Genomic DNA, 21113 nt, shown 5'->3' on the forward strand with positions numbered 1-21113 from the left:
TCGCAGTGCGACCCTAGCCCGCCGCGCCAGCGCGAAGACCGCGTCCAGTGGGGGAGAGGAGGTGGGACTGGGGTCGCGAAGGCTCGGCGCGGGTTCTGCCCAGGCGGCCCGTACCGCCCCACCGCCTGCGATCGCGCAATCGGGCCTCTCCCGGCGCCCTGGCTGCGGCGGGCGACGCAGCTGCGGGCTGGATTGGTGATGCCTGGGCGCTGCGCGCGCCTGCGCAGTGGGGAGGGTCGTGCGCGCGCTGCGGCGCTGCGGGAAATCCCTCGGAGCGTGGTCGCGGCTGCTCGACACCGGACTGCCGCACCATGGCGGAGGAGGAGCTGGAGGCTCTGAGGAAACAGAGGCTGGCCGAACTGCAGGCGAAGCATGGGGTGAGTACGGCCGTCCCCGCTGGGCGCCGTCCTCGCCCGGGGTGGAGGGCGCGGCCCCGGGCGGAGGCTTGGGACGCCGCGGCTGGAGCTCGCCCCGCGGGCCCAGGACCCCGCCGCTGCCCCCGAGGCCGGCCTCGGCCCCTCCGGGCGTGTGGGCGCTGGGCCGCCGGGCCGCCAGGCCGACCGCGTGCGGTCCCCGCACGGTCCGGCGCTGGGCCTCTTCGGGTCGGCGTCGCTCCGGAGCGGAATGCTCAGCCCCTCAGCTCTCTCGGTCCCCTTAGCTTCGGGTCTAGCCGGCTCCGACTGCTTTCCAGCCGAATTGTTTCCTAGAATTCGGGTGTTCTGACCCAAATAGTTGACGTTGTTTGAGGGTCTGCTGTGTGCCAGGTGCTGCGGGTACAGAGGGGAACATCCTCTCTGACGGAGTTGATGGTCCCGGGGAGGAGCCACACACTGAACACGAATCCCGTAGATAAAGTGCTCAAGTTAATGACTTTCTGTGCGGGGAGGGGACCACCGTGGTAGGGCTGGAGCGGGACGGTCTCCCGGGAAGCGGCGAGTGAATGAGCGTCCCCAATAACGAAGCAAATGTTACTATCCAGAAATTTTTCTCACACTACGGTTTCGTAGTATAGGGACTCTCCTCCCTCATGGTTGCTTGTGTTTAAAACATGCTGCTAAATTGTGATTTTAGAAGCTTATCGAAACCTTGTAGTAAGTTGAAACTATCCCACTGATTTCTGTGAGGCCCAGCTTTTAATTATTTGGTAATAATTTGATCTCTACTACTGCAGGAGCCTTAAGTATCAGAAACAAGAAAGTGGCTCCTACTTTTTTATGTGAAATTACTCTACTAAAAAGATACGATTTTTTTTTCCAGGATCCTGGCGATGCAGCACAACAGGAAGCAAAACACAGGTATGGGCTGGAGCTCTGAACTTTTTGAAGGGTGGTTTCACCAAATTGTTTTTTTTTAGTTTAGTTATTTTAATAGGCGTGTGAATTTAAAGTTTTTCCTGGCGTAGAGTTTTTTCCGTAAGTAATCAGGGTAGTTTCATTATTAATTTGTTAATTAAAGAAACGTGTGTAGAACTCCATGCACTTGTATTATAATTGGTTGATGTTTGCTTGTCTGCTAAACTGTGATTACCTTAAAATGAGCCTCATAATGACTACCTCATAGGGATTTTGTGAGGATTACATGGGGACAGTGCCTCACATTTACTGTTCTTACTGCTGTTTTATTCCCAGCACATGGCAGGGCACCTCATACATAGCAGGTTTATTGAATGAAGACCTTAGTTATCTCACCATGCTATCTTTTCTTCTTTCTAATTGTGATTTTTAAAAATAAGACATAAAATTTACATAATAATTTTTTAAGTGTGAAGTTCATTTGTTAACTATATTCTCATTGTTATGTAACAAATCTTTAGAACTTTTCCATCTTGCAAAACAAACTATACTTACTGAACAACACATTTTCCCCTCTCCACATCATGCTGCCATTTAATTAATTCATTCAGCAAATATATATATTTTTTAAGATGTATTTATTTAGGGGGCGCCTGGGTGGCTCAGTTGTTCAGCGTCTGCCTTCGGCTCAGGTCCTGGGATCGAGCCCCACATCGGGCTCCCTGCTCCGCGGGAAGCCTGCTTCTCCCTCTCCCACTCTGCCTGCTTGTGTTCCCTCTCTCTCACTGTCTCTTTCTGTCAAATAAATAAATAAAATCTTAAAAAAAAAAAGATTATTTATTTTAGAGAGAGAGTGCACATGTGAGTGAGGGGAGAGGGAGAGGGGGAGAATCCCAGGCATACTCCCCAGTGAACTTAGAGCCCCGCTTGGGCTCCAGATATCATGACCCCGAGATTATGACCTGAACCAAAATCAAGAGTCGGATGTTCAGCCGACTGAGACACCAAGGTGCCACCATTCAGCAAATATTCATTGAGCACTAGGTCTGGGTCAGGCACTGTGTTGGATCTGTACAAACAGTCAGGGCAGAGAAGGTTCCGTCCTTACATGGCTTGTTAGTGGTAGAAAAAAGATGGTGCTAAGAAAAAAATAAAACTACATGAATTTCATTGATTCTGAGATGTACATTTTTTCACATTTTAACATAGATTGGGTCTCATAAATGATCAGTCTTGTCCTGGATTCTTCCAGAGAAGATTTATTTTTGCTTCTGCCATGACTTGGGTACATTTCTAACCTGAGATGTTTTAAAATTAAATTCTGTGCCTTAGATTCCACTTCCCCCCAAGCAGTGTAAGGCCTGCAAGAACTTGAAGTTCAAACTCTAAGAGGAATTTTTCTTCTTCCACTCAGGGCCAAGGCTGATTTCATGCATCCTTCCTTGCTGTCCCTTTCTGTGTGGCCGGTTTATTTTTTGTTTACCTTGTACTGTGGATGTTACTCTTTGATGCCCCAGCTTTGAGTAGGGGTGTCCTATTAGACTCAACTGGGGTGTTTTTTGTTGTTGTTCTTAGAGGTATATAAAACTATGGTGCATCTTACAACCGAAGGCATCTCAGATTCAGTGAAATACAGTAACGGTAGTTCACAGCAGGGTTGAAGTACTCAGGAGCCATAAGGAAATGGCCTGTGGAAGTGGGCTATACGCTCCTCAGGTAGGGGTGGTTAGTAGGTACAGCCAGCCCCAGCTCCCCTTCTAATTCAGCCAGAGGATCTGCTTTTGTCTGTGTTGTGTATTAAGTTCCCTAAATGACTTCATTGGGGGAAAATTTTTTTTTGCTACTTAAAAGTTTGAAACCACTGTCCTATGAACCTGAACTAGTTGCAAGGATAGTTGCAGTGTTATAATGTCACTCCCTCTGGTGACTCAAAGAGTGGAACTGAGAGTCTTGAAACATGGGGCTCAGGGGAGCCTGGGTGGCTCAGTTGGTTAAGCTTCCAGTTCTTGGTTTTGGTTCAGGTCATGATCTCATGGGTTGTGAGATCAAGCCCCGCGTCGGGCTCCACACTCAGCAAGGAGTCTGCTTGAAGATTTTCTCTCTCCTCCTCTGCCCCTCCCCCCACTTGGGTGCACAAGCTCGTGCATGCGTGCGCTCATGCTCTCTCTGAAATAAGACATCTTTAAAAAAAAGAAAAGTAACATGGGGCTTCGTTCTAGTTTGGCCATGATCATCTGTGTCCCCATAAGATAGCCTCCCTAGGTCTCAGCTTCTTCATCTCCAAAAATACCAGACAGATTAATCGTTTGGTCCTTTAATTGCTTGGAATCTCACTACAAATTCCTAGAACCTCTCACACACTGCATACTTAATAAATGTTGGTAATGGTGGTTAAACGAAAACTCCACCCTGAATTATGAAAATGTACAGTTTTACCTTTCAGCCTGGTAGGTTTACACCCACATAAAATAAAGCCAGCTTCTGAGGGCAGAGGTAGCCTCTTCTTGACTGTGGGTGCTGCCACCACGCTGCGCCTACTATAATGCAGTCCGTGCACACGGGAGGCCTCCATCTTGGGAAACCTATTGTGTGAGTTCCATTTTTGTATGTTCAGTAGGAATGCTGACAGCATAGTTCTAATTTTGCTGACCTGTTTTTGTTGTAGGGAAGCAGAAATGAGAAACAGTATCTTAGCCCAAGTCCTGGATCAGTCAGCCCGGGCCCGTTGTAAGCATCTTCAGTTTCCTTTAAGTTATTTCCATAACACTGACTTGAGTTAGTTGAATAGGGAAAGATACATGAAATCATTGCTAATTCTGGATTAAGTATTTAACCTAAAAACACAATACAGATAATAATGTAAGAAATGTGGTTTATAAACCTAAGGAAATGCATTTAAATCATTATTAAAAATACCAGCTCAGTTCTCTCTTACCAAGGAGATGATCTCCAAGTGCACCTTAGGTAAGATTTACAGGAAACAACTTGTAAATCAAGTCAATCACAAAATGTGGCTGGTAGTTGATGTGGGTGAAGGGGATTGGGGGGGGCGGCGCTTATTGTCTCTGTTTTAGTGTATGTTCATAATTCTTCATAATAAATACCAAAACAGTGTAGAAAAAAATAATAAAATAAGCCAGTCGGAATGAACTAGTATCTTTCGTATTGTGACTTGAAGCCCAGCTTAGAAGCAGCCTTAGATGGAGCATCACAATTATATATGTGTAGTAGTAGAGAAATTGTGTTCCAGAGGGCAATCGTTTAAAAAAAAAAAATCAGGCTTAGAATCCCAGGATGCAAGTTTAATCTTGGCTCTCCCACTACCTGTGTGTGGCTTTGACTGAGATTGGCATGGCTGAACTTCAGTTTCCCCTTTTTAAGAGGGGTAATAGTACCATCTGCCCCACCTACCTACCTTGCTAGTCTCAAAATATGTCTGTGAAGTGCTTTGGAAATGTCAGTGCGTAATTTTAAGTTATATAAGTGCATTTAGTTTTGACTCCTCCTTTTTCTTTCTAGTAAGTAACTTAGCACTTGTAAAGCCCGAAAAAACTAAAGCAGTAGAAAATTACCTCATACAGATGGCAAGATATGGACAACTAAGTGGGAAGGTAAGCTTGGACTGCCTTGAGGCAGTTCTACCTATTTTTACCTAACTTTATCAAAAAATATCTTCAAAAGGTCAATTTTCAGAAAGGTTATAGAAATTCTTGTTGACTATTTCAGTGAGGCAATTTATAAAGGAGAGAATTGTAGTATCTGCCATAAATCCTAAAAGATAACTAATTGCCTTTCCTAAAATTCTCTGCTGATTTCCTTTACCGACGTTGCTATGGAACCTTGATGTGTTTGTGACCCAGTGACTCTTAGGGTCAGCATCTAATTCCTTCTGCATTGGAAACAGGTTTGTCAATGGTACCAATTAAAGACTACCAATATAGGTAGAAGTTAAGCTTGTTTTGCAAATGAGGAGGTGCTGAAATTTCTGATTATGCTGCTGTAATGCCATGATGAGTATATTCTGGTGAGCCTGACCGTCCTTCAAGATCCAGATGAGCCCCACCTGCTCTGGAAACCACCTGCTGCCACCACAGCCTGCAAGAATCAGTCCTGCCCTGAACCCCTTACCCTAAGAGCACATGTGGAAGAGACAACGGCTGGTGCATCTTTTTTGAGTGATTTCCCTCCTGCATTTAAGCTTCTCAAGGGCAGAGGCAATGTGTCTCTGTTCCTGACCCTTAACACAGTGGTGTAGGTGGTTGTCATTGTTGGCTAGTGGTGATAAAGGTGTTCTTACACAATGTTGACTTTGGAATTTCCTGAGAAAGCTAATTTTGATGGCTACTTTCCCACCCTCCTCAAATGAGGCTAGCAGAGCAAAATTCTTTTGGAACTTAAGCCAACTCAGAACTTCCCATCTTGCCTTTCCTTCCCTTTTGACCTCTGCCCCCACATCCCAGAAAAATTAAAACCATTCAGTCTACTAAGGTAAACTCTCTGTTTAAAAAAAAGTACTGTTTTTCTTTCTGGTTATCCTAGGTATCAGAACAAGGTTTAATAGAAATCCTTGAAAAAGTAAGCCAACAAACAGAAAAGAAAACCACAGTTAAAGTAAGTGTCCCCAAATGCTCATGGCAAAAGAAAAAGATTGCTATTTTAAGTGATAAGTGTTAAATATACATCTACTGTAACAAAACGTGTTTCAGCCCATAGACATTTCCATTTTGTAAGAGGTGAAAGTTGGGGAGCAAGGTTGCACGTGCTGAGGGGTCTGTCGTTCCCCTCCCCCCATAGACCTGAAACACTAAGCTGTTTTAAAGACGTAGTGTCTTGCTCTAGTAGGTAGACCTTGTTCTTCTCAGAAAGTCTGAGTTATGCTTTATTAAACATGTTATGACCCTCATTTAATTTCCCCCTCCCCCAGTTCAACAGAAGAAAAGTCATGGACTCTGATGAAGAGGACGATTATTGAAATTTAAGATGTTTAGAGACTGGAACTTAATGGAACAGTTCTAGGACAGATAAGACTGTAGAAGTGAAGATCTGATTGTTTACTTTGTTTATTGTCTATATATGCCTTTTAAAAAAATAAACTTGTTATGCAAAATAAAACAATTTGGGCAGAGTTGTTTTTGTACCATAGCTGAAGGAACAGATCTGCATTTTGAATTTTTTCTTTCCCACCAAAAGTTTTGAAACGTGTAGCAGCATGAATACATCCTCTGTAAATGTGATGTTAGTGTTAGGTAGGAAAATGGCCTTTGCAGAAATAGAAGCCAGCTTACTCTTCAGTAAGAAGAAAATAGCATCCAGTAACATCATGGTAGTTAAAACCCACGGATTAAGAGGAATCAACTTTAATATCTTAATACTTAGACCTAGGTTCTGAAAACTATTCTTCTTCCTGAAGGTAGTATTCACATTTAATATAAGAAAATTCATAGCTTTGGTTTCATTTATAATCTGCTTTTCAAAGGCATTGAGATCAAATGATCTGACAAATATCCCCCCTACCCAAGACAGTCTGTAACTAGAGTGATACCTGAATTGCAGAAAATTACCACAGTAACTGGAGATACTGGTAGTAATACTTCAACAGTAATAAACATGTTGGTAAGAGAAGTGCCTTCTAATGATTAAAATCCAGCTGAGACAGTTTAGCAGTTAAACATTTTGGTAGAAATATTCTGAGTTCTTCACTGATAAAGTGGCAGGTAACTTAAATGGCATCTCTTACGTTGTCCTCCCACTAGGTTTTGAAACTTGTATGAGTAAATTGACCTGTCCGGTGTGTTGTCTGGTGTAAACTTAAGAGGTTCCAGCCCCAGGAGGACGTCCATAACATTTTATGAGGTGACTAGAATTAGTAGCAGGAGAGTAACAGGAAAAGTAGTTTACAATCCCAGTCTCTGCTCTAGCTAGCATACTGCTGATCTATGTTTAAACTGTGTATTTGAGAGGTTACTGTTTTTGAGGCTTGAAATTTGGAACTACAGCCCACGAAAAAAGTCAGTGTTGAAGCATCTAGCATTCCCAAATAAACGAATGAGTAGAACTGTTCCATCAAATTTTTTTTTTTTTTTTTTTTTTTTTTAAGGAACAGAATTAGATAGTCACGTAAATTTCCCTCAGGGATTTTAAAAAACATCCCTATTACAGGTGAACTTTGCTTCAGGTCTCATTTACATAAAAACGCTAGAGGGAGACTAGAGAATTCCCAGCAAGTTTTGTCACATGCTTCTTCCTACAGAATAACCACTGTCCCGATGGCAAATACCTATGTGAATGTGTTTAAACTGTCAACCCCCTGTCCTGTCCTCCAGAGACCGTTGAGGATGGAAAGTGGTTCTGTACACACGGATAAAAGTTCTGGAAGGCAGAAAGGGGGTGGAGTATATTTTGGTCTAGGAAATGGGGAGTGGTTATTCTAATTTAATTGACAATACTTTGAATTCAAACCATTCTTAAACAGAATAGAAATTTGGGCATTACCAATTTCTGAGTTGTCAAATCAAGTTTAGTTTTAAGTGGGAAAGCAAGTTGTAGAAAAACAAGTGTTTTTAAAAATAATTGAGCTGGTCACTTTGGGTAGCTCACCCTGCTGAGTAGCTCAAGAAGCAGCTTCTCCCCTAAAACAGTCTCATTCAAGGTATTTATATCTCCAGAAGAACACACCACATTGGAAACTGCCAGTTCACATGACTCCACCAAGTAGGCCTTGACTGCAGCTCTGATAGTGCAAGCAAATCAGCCCCCTTCTTTCTCTGAACCTGTTTCTTCATTTGACAATTTTACCAATCAGGGGGATTGTTAGAAATAAATACGTGGGTATACACGAAAGTTTTCAAAATTATATTGCACTACCCCAAAAAATAGGTGATACTAAATGTGTGTATTTGCAACTTGGCTGTGCTGATAAGTTTCTTAATTAGGGTGGGAGCAAACCACAACAACTTGCCAATAAGGTGGCTTTGTTTTAAAACTGGGAGAAAAAGGAAAAATAGAACAAAGAAATTTGCAGAGCAACAGTGCTAATTTTCTTTTTGGGCTAAGAAGCTGTATTACATTTTTTATCTGATTTTTTTAAAAAACATTTTTGTGGGCCCTAGTTATTGCACCTACTAGATTAAGTCAGGCCTAAGCAGGTGAATGGATAATGGTCTGCTCTGAATGATCCAGTTTACATATTTCAGTGACATCAGGAACTGAAAAACGTATATCCATCCAATGGGAGAAGATCTTTCCATACACAGAGCACATGTTTATAGCAGACAGGCTGCAAAATACCTCTCTCTACAGAACAAGACATTAACTAAAAAAGTGTACCATGACACGTTCAAGAATCATAAAGTTTACTGTTTCTTTCCCATCATTTGACACATATCCAAGGCACGTTAGAAAATTAGAAATCATAAATTACTTTGTAGAAAAATAATCAGCCCCTCCCTTCTATACATACACAAGTATTTCCAAGAACATGCACAAAACCATTTCTGTATTACAAAGTTACTTGAAAATGTACTCAGGACAAACCCATGTTTGCGGCTGTAGGCCAATTAGTAACATAAAAAAATAAGAGTATAATCTATAGAAATTTATAAAAAGGAATAAATGGCAATAAATTCTAACTGAAAGTAACTCTCACCTGGTTTGTGCTGTAAGTTTTGAATCTGAATCAAAAGACTAAGAAAAGATGTGCCAAATCTCTCTTGTTCGGTAACCATCAGTCAGGTGTGACATCTAAGGGAGGGTTTTAACGGAAGGGCATGTGTCTCGAGAGATTGATACAGGTGCAGTGATCAAATATCTGTACTTACTTTGTTGGAAGAAAAATTATACACAACTTTTCCCACATACATAGTGTAGAATAGGTCCTAAATGTCCTTTTCATTAAAATGAACATCACAACGGCATGTAGGCATCTTTGGGTTCAAGTGTTGCTTTGCAAAGGAATATTTTCCAGTCCTCTTTTCCTCATTCCCACGTGTCGCTTCTGCCTGGCCTCCATGGTACCATGAAACCTAAATTGCTTCTCTTCAGCTGATCCCAGATGGAGGAATTCTTTCGGCCTATGGTTTGCTCGTTTGTCCACATCACGGAGGTTAGCACCTTTCGTTAGGAGGAGGTCAGAATCTGGTCGTGAAACCTCGCACGGGAGCCAGGGAGCTCCTGCCACTTCAGAAGAAACCTACGCCTGCTCTTAAGGATCTGGACACTGCTGAAGTCGGTGTGCACTCCTTTTCCAGCGCACGCACCAGCTTTGGAGAGAAAAGAGACAGTGATCGTTTTCTTGGTCGCATTACTTCCCTCAGCCACAGAACAGCTTTCAGGAACTTTCTGCTTTTCTCGCAAATCCAACAAAGTACATTTCAGTTCCCAGCTGTGTTCCTGCTTGGCACCTCCCTGCCGAGGACTCACTTCTTGGCAGCCAATGTAACAACTGCTTATCACCACTAAGACTGGGACGTGACATCAGCCTCTCTGGAAGTGGCTAGGTGGTCGGCAGTCCCTGGGTTCTGGGATACGACTGTGTCCTCGACTGTGTGTCTACGTAGCATCCGCCTGTTTGCAGGAACACTTCGTTTCGGTCCAGGCCCCTCGGGCTGATTGCCGTGCCCTCTGTCAGCACTCTCAGATCTGCTCTGGTCTGGCAGGTGGTTCTGTTTCCCTGTGACTCTTTGCCTCCCTGGCTGAAGAAATGGTACAATTCAAGCAGTTCATTTGCACTGCACTTTAAACAAGAACCACACAAGAACGGCGCTCTTGGGTGCTGTTTGTCACCCCATGTGCTTGGTACTTTCTGGGCATCATTTCAGCTCTGACACCCCCGTGGGGACAGGATGACATGTGTGTACTCCATGTGTCAGACACAATGTCAGTGCTTTTACCTATTTGCACATTTACTCTTTATAACTCTAACAGGTGTACTAATTGCTGTCCCCATTTACAACTGAGGACACAGGATCAGCAAATGGAAGCAACCTGCGTGAAGTCCCACAGCTCACAAGGGAAAAGCGCTTGATGGAACCCAAGCAGATTTCAGAGTTGGCGGGTTTCCCATGCAGCAGCACGTCTGTTAGCAAAGTCACGAAAGGTTACATAGATCGAAATGAGTCATGTTAACAAACATTGCTTTGATTCTCTAAAACAAAGATTTAGAGCTTCTGTATCTTTGCTGTAAAGTCTGCTTCTCATCAACAGTCATGTAATGCAAGGAGCAATAGGAAAAGTCACGTTTCTGAGAAGAGTCACCTAATCGTATGACAGAACATAAAGCAAGCGTCTCTTTATAACTGAGTAAGCAGTGCTGTAGGAAGATGGCCACATGCAGAACTGTCCATACGAGCAGCTCTAGACCACATCTGGAGAAGTTTTTTACCCATCTGCATATAAACTTGGTTTCCTCCTGACATCAGTGATTCCCACACTACCGGCAGCTGAGCTGTTTCACCAAGTACGCGCACCATGAGCCCCAGCATCTCCACATGTACCCCTATTTCCCGTTTTCCCCTCACTCTCCTTTCTCAATAAATGAAGTCTGTACTCTTTGCTGTCCCATTAACTAACTCATCTTAATTGTTATAAATTCTTGCAAAGAATGGAATCATGAAATGAGAAATGTGTTCACCGTAGATTCATTTTGGAAAAGCCAGGCTTTAAGAAATATGATGATAAGCCAGCATTGAATAACTCACCTCATATAAAGAGTCTTCAGTAAAATTAGGGACACTCCTATCTCTTGCCACAATCTCCCTTGAAGTCCTTCCTCTGAAACCGGAAACAAAGTGAAATCAGTCTGAAATAGTGGCGTGAAACACTCTGGTTGGCCACGAGGTGGCAGCATTTGGTGAGTGCAGATTTTCTCTAACCCACTGAAGGGGCCCATACCTGGCCTGAGTTGTAAGTAAAGGTGGGGTCAAAGGCAGGGGAATCAACTCAAATTTTATACTCACTTAAACTGACCACCTGAGCGGACAAAGTAAAACTGTCTGGTAAAAGGTTCATCTGGTAGATTGTACATTTTTGAGTTCCCTGTGGATAAAAAAAAAAAAGGATAAACATCTGAAAACTTCCAAAGTAGTTTAATTAGAGTTATAGCACAGATGCAACCTTTCAATTTTCTTTTTCTTTTTTTTTTTTAATTTTATTTATTTATTTGACAGAAAGAGAGAGAAAGCAGGAACACAAGCAGGGAGAGTGGGAGAGGGAGAAGCAGGCTCCCCACTGAGCAGGGAGCCCGATGCGGGGCTCGATCCCAGGACCCTGGGATCCTGACCTGAGACGAAGGCAGACACTTAACGACTGAGCCACCCAGGCGCCCCAACCTTTCAATTTTCTTAGCTTAACAAAATTTAGAAAATTAAGCACTGCTATCTGCTTAAAGAAACATATTAGTAGCTATTTATTACTGTGTGAACCCCCATGGCAAGGAAAGATACATCCTTATTAATCCACGGATATTCTCCAGCTATAGGCAACTGTGACACAGCCTCGGGATTACTGAGGTGGAAGTGGGTTTATTCACATTATTCCAGAGGGGCGGCTGGTTGGCTCAGTCAGTGGTAGAGGGTGTGACTCTTGATCTTGGGCTTGTGAGTTTGAGACTCATGTTGGGTGTAGAGATTGATTAAAAAAAAAAAAATCTTAGTAGAGCATGGACCCAATCTAGACTATAACAACTAAAGAAAGAAAGAAAAAAAATACTTCAACCCTATCCATGTTTGGCAACTACTATTCTAATTACCAACAATCTCTATACCTGCAAGTAAAGTAAGTAAATAAAAACGTTTAAGGTTAGCAGGAAACGCTGAGCCCCAGATGTCCAGGAAATGCTTAGAAAAAGGCCTGGGTCTGGGCCATGTGGCATGTAAGAATCTCCCAGAGGCTGCTCCTTCTCTCCAGCCGGTGGGGGAGGCCTGAGCCGTCAAAGGTGAGGCTGGGAGTGGCCACCTTATTTCCTTAGGAAGCATCATCCCAATCAACCAGAAAACCAGTAGCAAAACAAGCTGATGAGCAAGGCTGTAACATTTCTTTGGTGCCCCTATCCTGCCCCCAGTCATGAGTATAATGACATTCCACATTCACAATTAAATGAACACGAGCAACTACTCATGAATTTCCAAATATGCCCATATTGAGAATTACAGAGGGAATGTAAATTCTTACATTTTTTCCTGATCTTAACAGTAACGTACTCCTTGTGGTCTGTTTCGCCAACATCGTCTACTGAGGCCACACAGCTCGGTACTACCTGAAGTAATTCCATTATTTTTGAATTCTACAATTCGAAAGGGAAAAAGGTAACAATTAGTATTTGTAATTCTTAGCGGCTTACTGGCTGTTTTTGATCTGTCAGTATTGGTGCAGCTGGGCAGAGAAGCTAAGCAGCAGCTACAGAAGAAGCTGATGCCATAGAGCCTCGTGGTGAGGAGCAGCCCTGCCCTTGGAGCCTGGCTCGGCCTCTACTAGGGAATCCGGGCCAGCTACTTAGCTGCCCTGTGCGATGGGGCTGACGAGAACAGGATCTCTTACTGCAGAGTTCTCATGGGGTTATCGACGGCCCAGCACATAGTAAGTACTCGATAAAAAACACTCATTATCTTTTGAGAACCTGCTCACGAGAGGTTTAAAATATTTGGATTCTGTTAGGAAATGTCACTGAAAATTAACGTGATAAGCCTCTGAGTACGTTGGGTTTATGGTGACTTTTACATGACACCAGTGTCACTTAACAGCCTACCAACTGTCTACCCAGAGTCAAAAACAAAAAGACTCAATGTGAAAATGGGGACAGTAGAGAGCTTGCTCCTCCCAGGAGAGGAAGCCTTCTCCTCACCAGTTCCCTGTGCAAACACCCACAGCATGGGAAGGAGAGGTGACCTGGTCATCATGATTCCCCTTACAGGGAGAATAACTCCAGGAGACTTAGAATCACAACTGAACGAACGCTCTCCGTTGTGCTAAGACCCCAGGTGCAGTCCCCATGCAGGGAGCGTGAGCCCAGAACGTGGTCTCAGCTCACTGCTTCCCTGGGGGCACCGGATGGCTCATCCCTGGGCCAGAGCAAGTCGCCGACACCTGCAGCAGTCAGGGGAGCACCTCCACTCGGCCCTTTGAAAGCAAGCCCTGAAAGACTGACCCCTGGCTCCCCGAGCAGACCACCTCTGACCCAGGGACCAAGGACTGGATATTTGACCGCACCTGCAGACTCCCGGCACACCGACTTAGCCCAGCATCTCGATTCAAAGGTTGGCTCCTGCTATTTCAGATGTGGTTTAACCACGGGGAAGCCAGAGTGAGCTGCAAGGGAGCTCCCCACTCACCTGTTCAGCACAGTCTACCGCGGTGCACTGTCTCTTGTTCAAGACCTGAACTGATGCCCCATGAAGCAGAAGCAGCTCCACCACGAAGACATGCTTTTCTATCACCGCCTCATGCAGTGCTGTGTTACCCTTATTGTTAGAGAGGTTAATGGAGGCCCCGTGCTAGAAGGAGAAACAGTGCAATCAAAAGGAATCCAGAGGGGCGCCTGGGTGGCTCAGTCAGTAAGTGTCCGAGTCTTGATTTCCGCTCAGGTCATAATCTCAGCGTCGTGAGATCAAGCCCTGCGCTGGGCTCTGCGCTGTGTGGAGCCCACTTAAGATTCTCTCCTCTCTCTCCCTCTCCCTCTGTCCCTCCCCACCCTGGCTCCCATACGCTACTTCTCTTTCTCTCTCTGAAAAAAAAAAAAAGGGGGGGGGGAATGCCAGAAAATGAGGCACCCACGACTGACGAGTACCCGGCAGCCCCGGGGCTGGGGGGCCCTCACCTGTAACAGCAGTGCCGCGACTTCATGGTGGCCATTGGAACAGGCGTAAATGAGGGGTGTGTTTCCACTTATATCCTTTTTATTGGGTTTTGCATTAGAATCCAATAGACACCTCACCACCTAGCCCAGAGAAGACAAAATTCCAAACTTAAATCTGTGGAAGAAATCCTCTAACTTGATATCCTTTTTACTCTAAGTTTATTTGGAAGGCTCTTTGGACACATGTCTGACTCGGGAGAAAGCTGACCACTCAAGCGGGGTGCAGCAGACATTTGCTGAGGGTCTCCTCCACCAGGCAATGTGCTAGGCACTATTTTTTTTTTTTTTCCATTTCATCATTAGAGCTGCCCTATGTATGGAGGGCTGGAATTATCACTCCAGTTTTATAGACTGGGAAACTGACATTTGAAGTGCTATGTTAGGTGTTACGAGAGCGATGGAAAATCTGATTTGGTTCCTGTCTTTTATTTATTTTTTATTTTTGTTTTTTAAGTAAACTCTCCACCTAACGTGGGGCTTGGGAACTCACGACCCTGAGATCAAGAGTCACAGGCTCTACTGACTGAGCCGGCCAGGCACCCCTGGTTCCCGTCTTTTAAAAGCTTACAGTAGAGCTAGTAAGGTAAAAATTGTTTTAAATAGATAATTTTCAAAAAGAAATATAGGACTTTGAAAAACTCAAATCATTTCACAGTTCTCTCTTGCACCCCCTCCTTAGGGCCATTCTCTATAAAGTACATAAACTGGGGCGCCTGGGTCATGCAGTCAGCTAAGCATCTGCCTTCAGCTCAGGTCAGGTCATGATCCCGGGGTCCTGGGATCGAGCCCTGCGTTGGGCTCCCTGCTCAGTGGGGAGCCTGCTTCTCCCTCTGCCCCTCCTCCTGCCCCCTCTCTCAAATAAATAAATAAAATCTTTAAAAAAATAAATAAGTAAAGTCTTAAACTGTTCGACAAAGACCAAGGGCTGTGGGGATGAAAGGTGCCAAGCTGCAGGCAGAGCCCTCAATGACCAACACCCAAGCACCAGAGTCAGCGCCTGCTGGGGTCGGAATCAGGAGGAGGGCTCTGTGCCACTGAGAGGTGCATGGCAGTGGAGTAGGGGGCAGGGATGAGGTGGGGAACGGGAGGGCCCACTCCCAGATGCACCAGAGTTCTGCGTTCTGTTGCTGAGCAGTCTTGCCCCGTGGGAGGAAGGAAATGTGTCTGTCCTCTGAGCCCGCCCCCAAACTTGCCTCTCTGCAGCATTCCCACCACGGACAGTTCTAACCAAGAGCAAGCACCCCATGCCCTCTGCCTAGGAGAAAGACCCCGTACCTGGAAGTGGCCCTTCTGGCAGGCCAGGTGGAGCGGGACAGCTTGGTTTACGTTTCTGGCACCCACACTGGCACCATGTTTCAACAGCAGGGGGACGAGGTCCACCCGCCCATGCAGAGCAGCAACATGCAATGGGGAGGAGCCGTCCTGGTTGGTCACATTCACACCAAGTCCACTGGCAGGAATCTTTGCCAGCTTCTAGTAAATGCAGAAGATGGAGAGAGAAACATCATTAGTATTTAAGAAACTGGGCTGAAGGGGCACCTGGGTGGCTCAGTCATTAAGCGTCTGCCTTCGGCTCAGGTCATGATCCCAGGGTCCTGGGATGGAGCCCCGCATCGGGCTCCCTGCTCCACGGGAAGCCTGCTTCTCCCTCTCCCACTCCCCCTGCTTGTGTTCCCCCTCTTGCTGTCTCTCTCTGTGTCAAATAAATAAATAAAATCTTAAAAAAAAAAAATAACTGGGCTGAAGGAATTGAAGCCACCTGTGTCATTCCCTGTCCCCCGCGCCCCCCCCCCCAGCCCCTGTGCACAATTTGGGATCACAGTGGGATCCAGAATCAGGTTGCCCACAGGTGAATTCCTACAACTTTAGAAAGGTAAGATATACCAAAGGATTACTTCCATTTCCAAAAGAGCAAGCCCCCCCCCCGAAATGATGCCCTCTTTATGCCAAGGCGATTCAATGGGAAACAGGAAGTCTGTTCCACAAATGGCATCTGAACAATGGGATATCCACATATGGAAAAACCGTACATCAACCCTTAGCTCACCACACAAAAAAATTAAAAATGCCTCATAGACCTAAATGTAAGAGCTATGACCATAAACTTCTTGAAGCAAGTACACAAGAAATCCCTGCAACACTGTGATAAACAAAGATTTCTTAGATAAGACACAAAAAGCAAAAACCATAAAGGAACAGTTTGATGAACTGGACTTAATGCAAATTTTAAGTGGTTATTTTTTGAAAGACACAAGAAAATGAAAAGGCAAGTCACAGAGCGGGAGAAAATGTTTGCACTACGTGGACCCGACAAGGGACGTGTACCAACCAGAATTTAAAAACAGCAACAGATTCTTACAACTCCATTAGACAATCCAACTTTTAAAAAAAAGAGGCACAAGATTTGGAAAAACAAAAGACAAATGTTTATATCATGGAGACAGTCTGTATTGATTCGCACTGGTTTTAAAATCAATCATGCCAACAGAAGAACAATCAATCAGTAATTAAACGGACAAACAAAACATTTCATATAAATGAAAACAAACATTAAATTATGATATTGAATCCTACATTCTGACAATAAAATTGCTATGTCAGCGTTCTAGGTGACTGCCCAAAGATGAAAACTTTGGTTATCTAGTTCACTTTTTGATGATTAAAAAGGTTTTATCTTGGAAAAATTGCATGCTGCGTTAAAAGGGTAAATTTTGCTGCATGTAAACTGTACCTCAAAAAATAAAAAAACAAACAGATGAAGCAGTAGGGAGAAAAAAAAAACACAATGAAATACTGCACTCTTACAGTAATGGCTAAAGTTGAATAGTCACAAAGATGTGGGGCAACCAGAAAGAACTCTCACACGCTAGTGGCAGGAACGGAAGATGGAAAATCACTCTGGAAAACTGGCAGTTTCTTATCAAGTTACACACACACTTACTACATAATCCAGCAATTACACTCCAAGGTATTTACCCAAGTAAACATATTTATACAAAGACTTGTTCACAAATGTTCACACTAGCTTTCTTCACAAAGCCCCAAACAGGAAACTACGCAAATGTTCATCAACGGGTGATTCGATTGATTCTAGTATATTCAACAAAATACTACCCAGCAATAAAAAGAAAGGAATCCACTGTGGTGTGGATCTCAAAACATTCTGCTGCATGAAGGAAGCCAGATTCAAAAGAGTGGGTCCTGTCTGGTTTCCACTCACATAAAATTCTAGAAAATGCCAACGAGTCTGTGATGACAGACAGCAGACCCGGGGGGGTTGCCTGGGACAGGGGAGGAAGGGGGGAAGCCCAAGAAAACCCTCAGAAGTAATGGAGTGTTCTGGATCTGGACTGCGGTCATGGCTTCATGAGGAAACTCGATGGATTACACACGGTACACAGGACTTTACTGGGTGTAAATTGTACTTGAATAAAGGTTTTTTAAACAAACACTCTAAACACACCAGTGGGCTAGAAGAGGGTGGGGCCAGGGGGTGGTTAGCTAAGTCACAGACATGAAGCAATCTCCATATAAATGTCTTTTTTAGGTCTTTTTGAGGAATTTCAAAATGAGAAAAAGATTTTTAAAAAGCAGGGAACGTTAAGATTTTATTCAATAAGGGCGCCTGGGTGGCTCAGTTGGTTAAGCGACTGCCTTCAGCGCAGGTCATGATCCCAGGGTCCTGGGATCAAGTCCCGCATCGGGCTCCCTGCTCTGGGGGGAGCCTGCTTCTCCCTCTCCCACTCCCCCTGCTTGTGTTCCCTCTCTCGCTGTGTCTCTCTCTGTCAAATAAATAAATAAAATCTTAAAAAAAAAAAAAAAATTTTATTCAATACATCTAGCAGTTATTTTAATATGTGCTCCAGTTTCTTGCTGTAACGAATGAACCATGAGGTGGGGAAGGACAGAGTGCAGGCCAATGGCAAGAGCAGTGACAGCGAGACACAGTTAGCTGCCTCTGGCCACACTCAGTCCCGGACCGGACCTGAAGTACAGTCACTTCACTAGCACCCTTCGAAACATCATCTGCCTTTTTTAATCCCTATGCTTTTCATAGCAGTCTGCACAGGGGAAATCATTCTTTGGGCTGTCCCCATCCAGCAGCATCGGGACAGAACAAGAGTTGCACATCCCCAACGTACACATCACCCTGGAGCGAGCTGAAAAGCTACACGTGAATGGAAGTTTTACTAATTTCAATATTATTGGGTTGGAATAACCCATGGTGAAGCTTTTTAAAATAAGGCAGTATTATCTTGTAATACAAAGGACAACACCACTATGCCTGTTTTGCAGAGTCAAATTAATTTTCTCAGTATGGGACATATACATCGGGTTAGGTAGCTAGCACAAAAGCGCATACTCTACGCAGAATACTGTCTACGATTTCTCAAAAGAAAATGAAATACTTAAGTATACACTTCAGAAAACATGAGCAGGATCTGTATAATAAAATCTTTAAAAAAAAAAAAAAAGATTTTATTCAATACATCTAGCAGTTATTTTAGCATCAACAAAAATGATGAAGAAATCAAAGAAGACCAAAATATTTGGAGAGATATTCCATATTCATGGAGTGAACACAGTAAAGATGTCATTTCTCCCCAACTTGATCTACGGTTGTTAATGTAATCCCTACCAAAATCCTAGTAAGATTTTTGGTAGACATAAACAAACCCATTCTAAAATCTATACGGAAAGGCACAGGCGTAGACTAGCTGAAATAATCCTGGCAAAGAACAAGTTAGGAAGAATGGCTCTACCCAGTACTAAAGCTTCCTATAGCTACAGTAATCGAGACAGCATGGAACTGGTGGAAGGACAGACACACAGATCTGTGGAACGGAATGCAGAACCTGGAGAGAGACCCACACCGTATATTATCAACAGAGGTGGGACCGCAAGTCAATGGAGGAAGGATGGTCTTTCCAACAAGTGGTGTGGAACAGGTGGACATCCACAGGCAAAAAAAATGAACCTCAATCTCAGACCTTGTGGGTTAGGGGGTGGCAGGGGGACAGATGGGTGTGGGAAAGGGCAACGTGAGTAGTTCTTCCCGTGGTGAAGGAGCCTGTTGGTACCTTCGATGTGGTGGTGGATGCACAAAGCTATGCGTGTGATCAAAGTGAACACACAGGCACACACATGCATATGCACATGTGAGCACCAGGAAAATCAAAGAAATGTGGATAAGATGTGTGGATTGTTTCTGGGTCAGTATCCTGACTAGGATACTGTCCTATGGCTTTGCAAGCTGTTACCACTGCGGGAGATTGGGTAAAGGGCACAGAGGATCCTCTGTATTTGGAGGGAGGGTCCTCCCACAGAAGGTGGACTGACTTGAGCACAGACAGCGGGCAATGGATCTCGAATGCAGCTTCCTCAAGGGATTGGCAGCCATGTGGACAGACACCCTCAGCCATAAACTCTTGCCTTGTGACTCAGGGGCCCAGAGAGGAGCTGAAACACTGAGCACGTGTGCATTCCTCTGCTCCCTGACCTGCCCATTCAGAAAGTCAGCCGCCCGAGACAGATCCACACTAGTGTTAGCTTCTCTCCTCCCTGAGCTACGTAACTAAACCTCACCACATCTCAGGGGTTGCCAACTAGCAGCCACTCAGTAACTGGCTGGCTGAGAAGCAGACAACTTTCCTAAGCGGAAAAGAAGAATCTGCCTCCCCACCCCCACCCCCAGTTGCACCAATGGAAGCAAAGCCAAACCTTTTGAGCTGGAGCACATTTCGGGCACTGGCACAAGGGGTGACAAAATTCAACATCGCCTATGCTGACAGCATCCTCCAATTCATCCAGGTCCTCCTCCGTCCACTCCAGAAGGTAACGCACCTGGTGTGGGGCAAGAAGGAGAAACAGGAACTTAAAACTCACCCTTAGCTCCTTTACAAGCTACAGTATCTCTCCCTCCTCGACACACACACACACACACACACACACACACACACACACACACACACACACACACACACCCCCCCCGCTCGACCACCAGAGTGATTTAGAAATGACTGGGTTCACCGTGCCCAAGCCCTTTCTCAGTCCCTTAACGGGTGATGCAGAGAACTTTAGTGCCATTTCTACAGCTTGTGGAAGAGACTCCTTTATCTTTTTTTCTTACCTTTTTTTTTTTTTAAGATTTTATTTATTTGTATGATAGAGAGATAGAGAGCTCAAGTAGGCAGAGGGGCAGGCAGAGGGAGAGGGAGAAGTAGACTCCCGCTGAGCAGGAGCCCGATGAGGGACTCGATCCCAGGACCCCTGGGATCATGACCTGAGCCGAAGGCAGCCGCTTAACTGACTGAGCCACCAGGGTACCCCTATCTTTTTTTTTTCTTTTTAAAGATCTTTTTATTTTAGAGAGAGCAAGCACAAGCGGAGGGGCAGAGGGAGAGGGAGAAAGAATCTGAAAGACTCCAAGCTGAGCGCAGAGCCCAACGCGGGGCTCGATCCCAGGGCCCTGAGATCAGGACCTGAGCCAAAACCAAGAGTCAGATGCTTCACCAACTGCATCACCCAGGCAAAGTGGTGCTGCTTTCACTCCCCGGTCCTGGAGCATTTCTCGAGCACCTCAGCTTGTATTATCTAATTGTATACTTTCAACAACCCCTCGTCCCTTCTAACCTGGGAGAAAACTCACTCTGAGAGGAAGTGACTCGTCCAAGGCCCCACAACTAGGAAGTGGAGGTCAGAACCTTATACGCAGGCTCCCTGACGCCACACCAGTGTCCCTTCCATGCACTAGCCACGTGAACGCACTGGAGACCACCAAAAAATCCAATTTAAAACTGGTCTCTAGGATATTAAATTTGAAAATTGGGAACAATATAAATACATTTCTAGGTCTGGTTCTGAGCACTGAGGAAGTCAGCATGTGCATGAGGGGAGTGACAAGGGGTTCCAAGAAGACTGCCTTTGACCCCAAATGTCTCTCCTCCAGGTCCCTTCCACATCCGGACAGCAGA

The 21113-nt window shown here is 44.7% G+C and overlaps 2 protein-coding genes across 7 annotated transcripts in view; one reads left to right on the top strand and one right to left on the bottom strand.

Annotated features, from left to right (window-relative positions):
• The first annotated feature begins 208 nt into the window (after positions 1-208).
• PDCD5 (programmed cell death 5) lies at positions 209-6407 on the top strand. Of its 2 annotated transcripts, XM_006738869.3 has the most exons (6): positions 209-377; positions 1258-1295; positions 3958-4019; positions 4812-4903; positions 5832-5903; positions 6217-6407. In XM_006738869.3, the coding sequence occupies exons 1-6, from the start codon at positions 312-314 to the stop codon at positions 6262-6264; spliced, it is 378 nt and encodes a 125-aa protein (XP_006738932.1). In that variant the 5' UTR covers positions 209-311; the 3' UTR covers positions 6265-6407. The 2 variants fall into 2 exon arrangements, with proteins under 2 accessions (XP_006738932.1, XP_081662803.1); XM_081806677.1 differs by lacking the exon at positions 5832-5903.
• Positions 6408-8627: 2220 nt separating this feature from the next.
• Positions 8628-21113, bottom strand: part of ANKRD27 (ankyrin repeat domain 27) — a 44123-nt gene continuing 31637 nt past the window's right edge. For 3 of the 5 annotated variants that reach the window (XM_081806672.1, XM_081806671.1, XM_081806675.1), the window contains 8 exons: positions 19861-19983; positions 15415-15612; positions 14101-14220; positions 13616-13777; positions 12459-12570; positions 11246-11324; positions 10988-11060; positions 8628-9982 (listed from right to left, as the gene is read on the bottom strand). In XM_081806672.1, coding sequence (XP_081662798.1) covers positions 9746-9982; positions 10988-11060; positions 11246-11324; positions 12459-12570; positions 13616-13777; positions 14101-14220; positions 15415-15612; positions 19861-19983 — 1104 coding nt within the window. In that variant the 3' untranslated portion in view covers positions 8628-9745. Of the gene's footprint in view, positions 9983-10004; positions 10366-10987; positions 11061-11245; positions 11325-12458; positions 12571-13615; positions 13778-14100; positions 14221-15414; positions 15613-19860; positions 19984-21113 lie in introns of those variants that run through there. The other 2 variants (XM_081806673.1, XM_081806674.1) reach the window with 2 other exon arrangements.

The sequence above is a fragment of the Leptonychotes weddellii genome, chromosome 16, assembly GCF_054177405.1.
Source record: "Leptonychotes weddellii isolate Sample4059 chromosome 16, ASM5417740v2, whole genome shotgun sequence".
NCBI lineage: Eukaryota > Metazoa > Chordata > Mammalia > Carnivora > Phocidae > Leptonychotes > Leptonychotes weddellii.

Excerpts from the sequence above, each read along its gene's own strand:
- PDCD5 (XM_006738869.3), top strand. The coding sequence starts at position 312 with ATGGCGGAGGAGGAGCTGGAGGCTCTGAGGAAACAGAGGCTGGCCGAA. Across the intron at positions 1,296-3,957 it reads CAACAGGAAGCAAAACACAG|GGAAGCAGAAATGAGAAACA; the intron begins GTATGGGCTGGA and ends TTTTTGTTGTAG. Across the intron at positions 4,020-4,811 it reads TCAGTCAGCCCGGGCCCGTT|TAAGTAACTTAGCACTTGTA; the intron begins GTAAGCATCTTC and ends TTTTCTTTCTAG.